The sequence below is a fragment of the Callorhinus ursinus genome, unplaced genomic scaffold (assembly GCF_003265705.2).
Source record: "Callorhinus ursinus isolate GAN/ISIS: 27379988/994484 unplaced genomic scaffold, GSC_fseal_2.0 scaffold407, whole genome shotgun sequence".
Taxonomy (NCBI): Eukaryota; Metazoa; Chordata; class Mammalia; order Carnivora; family Otariidae; genus Callorhinus; species Callorhinus ursinus.
Window position 1 is genome coordinate 8,125 of NW_027397462.1, and position 3,691 is coordinate 11,815.

The window sequence follows — 3,691 nt, forward strand, 5'->3', positions numbered from 1 at the left end:
AAAATGTAGTTGAGTACAAAGAAAAAAAATCATCCAATACCTTATAAGAGACAACCACTGTAAATTTTTTAGTGTACATACTTTAAATTTTAAATTTTTATGTAGTAAATCTAAAGCCCTTTTTAATTTTCTTTCTTTACATTTTAGTGTTTCTCTCCACCGAATTCAGATATTCACCTTTATGTTCTTCATTACGGTTCCTATTTAAGAATTGAGACAATAAATGTATACACATAGGAGCCCTTTAGACGTTAATGTGCATCAGAATTACCAGGAATGCTTGCTAAAAATTAAAGTTCTGGATCCCCATTCAGTACATCTAGGGTAGGATCAAGAGTCTACATTTTCTTTTTTTTTTAAAGATTTATTTGAGAGAGAGAGCAAGAACAAATGAGCGCACAGGAGCGTGGGGGGGGGGCAGAAGAGAGAAAATCTCAAGCAGACTCCCTGTTAAGCACGGAGCCTGATGGGGGGCTTAATCTCACCATCCTGAGATCATGACCTTAGCTGAAATCAAGAGTCAAAGCTTAACTGACTGAGCCACCCAGGTTCCCCAAGAGTCTATATTTTCAAGAAAGTCCTCAGATGATTCTCACATACATGGCAGATTAGCATAGGTTTAAGAATTTTAAGATATTATTAATGAATTCATTGTTCCTTTAGGAATTGCCAGTAATCTCTTCCAGAGAAGTGAAACTGCATAACCAAGTTTATTTTATTCAGGAACTGAACTGAGACAAGAACTCAGAGCTCCTGACTCAATCATTATTAATTGTATTTTGTTAAGGGCCTACTTCTTGCCAGGCAGAATTCAGCTTGACCAGCAGAGGGATGCTGGACTGGTGAGACCTATCTTTGGAAACTGCTAAATATCTGAAGGGAAAATCTGAGAATAGGGGGTCCTGCCTAATAGATGGGAATGAGGACAAAAGTAGGTAAACTTAGCTCACACACACCTGATCTTGTTTCATAGTCATGTACAGTCCTCGTCCTCACTTTATAAAGGATTACTGGGTTTATTCATCTGGCTAAAATATCCAAATTTCATACCAAGTGTTTATGAAGTGACCCTTCTACTTTCACAAGGTCATTAAAAATAGTTTCCATTTCTTCTAAAACTACAGAAAATATGAAAGAAAACACATCGACTTATAAGTCCCTATATTAATCCTTTGGTATATTTAATTTCAGCATTTTTCACTGCATGTACTAAATACATAAACATAAGATTTGAAATAAAAATACAGAGGTTGCTTTTTTTAGACTGCTTTATTGGTTTCACAATATAATGACCATCTCTCCATGCAATAGGTAAAGTTCTCCTGCTAACAAAATCTTACAGATTGGATCAAAAACACATTCAACTCGAAGTAATAATAGACGTACTAGAAATGAGTGACATCAAAAGGTTTACAACAAAGCTATATCATGAACACATAAGTTTAGAAAGCAGGTGTCTCCCTATTAACTTCAGAGAAAACACCAGGATTCAAGGCATAAGGCAAAACTCATCATGATGGTCATGGTGAGGGGGGTCAGTGCTAACTGCCCTCAAACTATGACTGAACTGCTTTTCCTTCAGCTTTTGCATGAGTTGTCTCATCTCCTCCCCAATTCTTTCCACATTCTCTTCTCTCATCCTTCCCTGTGGCTCTTCAAGCCTCTGAATCACATCCCATCTATACTGCTGGATGGGCTGCCTCACACGGAACCGCCTACGATTTACTCTAGGCAGACAATATTCACCAGTTTCCAAAGGGAGGGCCAAGGGCTCTCCTTTATTAACAACTTGCTCCTTTTCATCTTTTTTTTCATTTTCCTGGTCGGTATTTTCCATGTTGAGATTTTTTACTGCGTGCTCCTCTTTGGACGCCATTGCTCCTAGGAGACAAAAGACAAAAGAAGGGGTTGAGTTTTTGGTGGACAGGTCAGCACCGAGGACAGAGGCCTCACTACTCATCTTTCAGAGCCCTCGATGTCAACGGTTTTTTAAAATTTCATTTTCCTACCTGAAAAGCTTTGTGCGTCCTCTAGGGGGCCTCCAAGTCCGGACCCCCCCACCACTTCTCTGTCCTACCTCCCCCCCAAACCCACCATTTTCCTACAGATCCATCCCCAAACTTCCGCAGTCACCAAAATGGAGGACAGGGGACAAGGGATGGGGTAGTTGGAAGAGGGTCTCAAACTGTGCTCTGCAACCGCCCCCCACACTGACCGCAGCACCGACCTGGGCCTATCCTTGCTGTCTCCTTCTCCCAATTCTCGCCGTGAGTGCGCCGACGCGACACTTGACACCTAGACCCGCAGACCTGCAGAAGGCCGGCGTGGAGGGAACAGGGGCTGTTGCGAAGCGCTTGGCGCCGATCCGCCAACACCTGGTCCCTTCTGGGTCCCGGCCACCCCTGGCCGCCCCCCATCCGCATCTCCCACCCTCACCCATAGCCTCCCCCCACTCCGCCCCGGAGGTTCACCATTTTCCTGTAGGAATTCGGGTGATTTCCAATTGCTCTTGGTTGCTCTGCTGCCCTCCCGGCCGTCCCAGCACCCCTACCCCAGGGGGCCACTACTGATGTTCCCAAGAATGCCGCTGCGCTGATCCCCTGCGCCGGCTTTGGGAGTAGGCGGACCGCTGCCGCCCTGGCCTCGCGCGCAGGCCCGGGAGCCCTTACCTGCTCTGCTTTCCTCGCGCCCGTTGCCAGCCCGCCAGGCGCAGGACAGCGGGAAGCCGGTACCCAGAAGCTGGACTGACGACTGCACGGAAGGCTGCGTTGCTCTGCAGCTCCAGGTCACGTGAGGGCTCCGCGTCACCAAGGCGCTCTCACCCCTCCCCCTCCACTTCCTCGGGCGGGCGGGGAGTTCTACTGGACTCTGCCCACACCTCTGCACGCACCAACTCCCCCTCCGCTTGTCTGTGAGCGGGGCTACAGCGCGCACCATCTTGTCACTCAGCTCTGTTCTCTTCAATCTGAGGGCGCGCAAGGGGCCTTACCGCCTTATGGTTAGGGTTTGCCTTTCTCTGATTACCGGGGAGGGTTTGCATATCACCCACCCCTCTCCCCAAGGCCTTCGCATTGGCTTGGTCTTTTCAGTTTTTTCTCTTCTTCCTGGCTGTGTATCTGCTTCCTAAAAATTTCTCTTTATTGTTTTATTGTTTTTTTAAAAATCAGTATTGTTTCAAAAAACAAAAATATGAAATTTCATTTTTAAAAGACATGCTTCAACCTGGAGAAGTAAAAAGAAAACTCATTTTTTATGTTCTGCACCACACAGAAAATATTTTCTCTGGACTCCACAGAACTTCATTTTAGAACATTCTAGATTGTTTTAAAATTTTGTAAATAAAAAAAAGGAAGGAGGCTTTGTGGGGGGCAGAGAACCTTCTTGAACACAAATGGTGTTTTGAAAATGATCCAGGAGAAATCTAGTTGTCAGCTCTTGGTCATTTTATATAAATAATCCACCAATTCCCCCTTTCTGGAACAAATTTTAAGATTTATTAATAAACATTTATATTTTATTCTATTATGATTAACATTCATTATATATAGAAAAGAATTTGCTAACAACTGAAGTCATCTGCTAAAATTTAATGGCTATTATTAATGATGATTTTGAAGACCTAAGCAAAGGGAAGGGCTGTGAGGCGGTGGCAGGTTGAGGGATGCAGAGATAGTCAGATTGTCCCTGCCCT

At 44.5% G+C, this 3,691-nt stretch overlaps 1 protein-coding gene across 2 annotated transcripts; it reads right to left on the reverse strand.

The window, feature by feature from the left end:
* Nucleotides 1–1,256: 1,256 nt before the first annotated feature.
* On the reverse strand, nt 1,257–2,818 carry LOC112817925 (protein BEX1-like). Of its 2 annotated transcripts, XM_025865238.2 has the most exons (3): nt 2,670–2,817; nt 2,228–2,309; nt 1,257–1,881 (listed from the first exon to the last, which is right to left on the reverse strand). In XM_025865238.2, the coding sequence occupies exon 3, from the start codon at nt 1,874–1,876 to the stop codon at nt 1,490–1,492; it is 387 nt and encodes a 128-aa protein (XP_025721023.1). In that variant the 5' UTR covers nt 1,877–1,881; nt 2,228–2,309; nt 2,670–2,817; the 3' UTR covers nt 1,257–1,489. The 2 variants fall into 2 exon arrangements, with proteins under 2 accessions (XP_025721023.1, XP_073746602.1); XM_073890501.1 differs by lacking the exon at nt 2,228–2,309 and having other exon boundaries at nt 2,670–2,818.
* Between the last annotated feature and the right edge of the window lie 873 nt (nt 2,819–3,691).

What these genes read in the sequence shown, in the direction of transcription:
- LOC112817925 (XM_073890501.1), bottom strand. Translation starts at nt 1,876, where the DNA reads ATGGCGTCCAAAGAGGAGCACGCAGTAAAAAATCTCAACATGGAAAAT.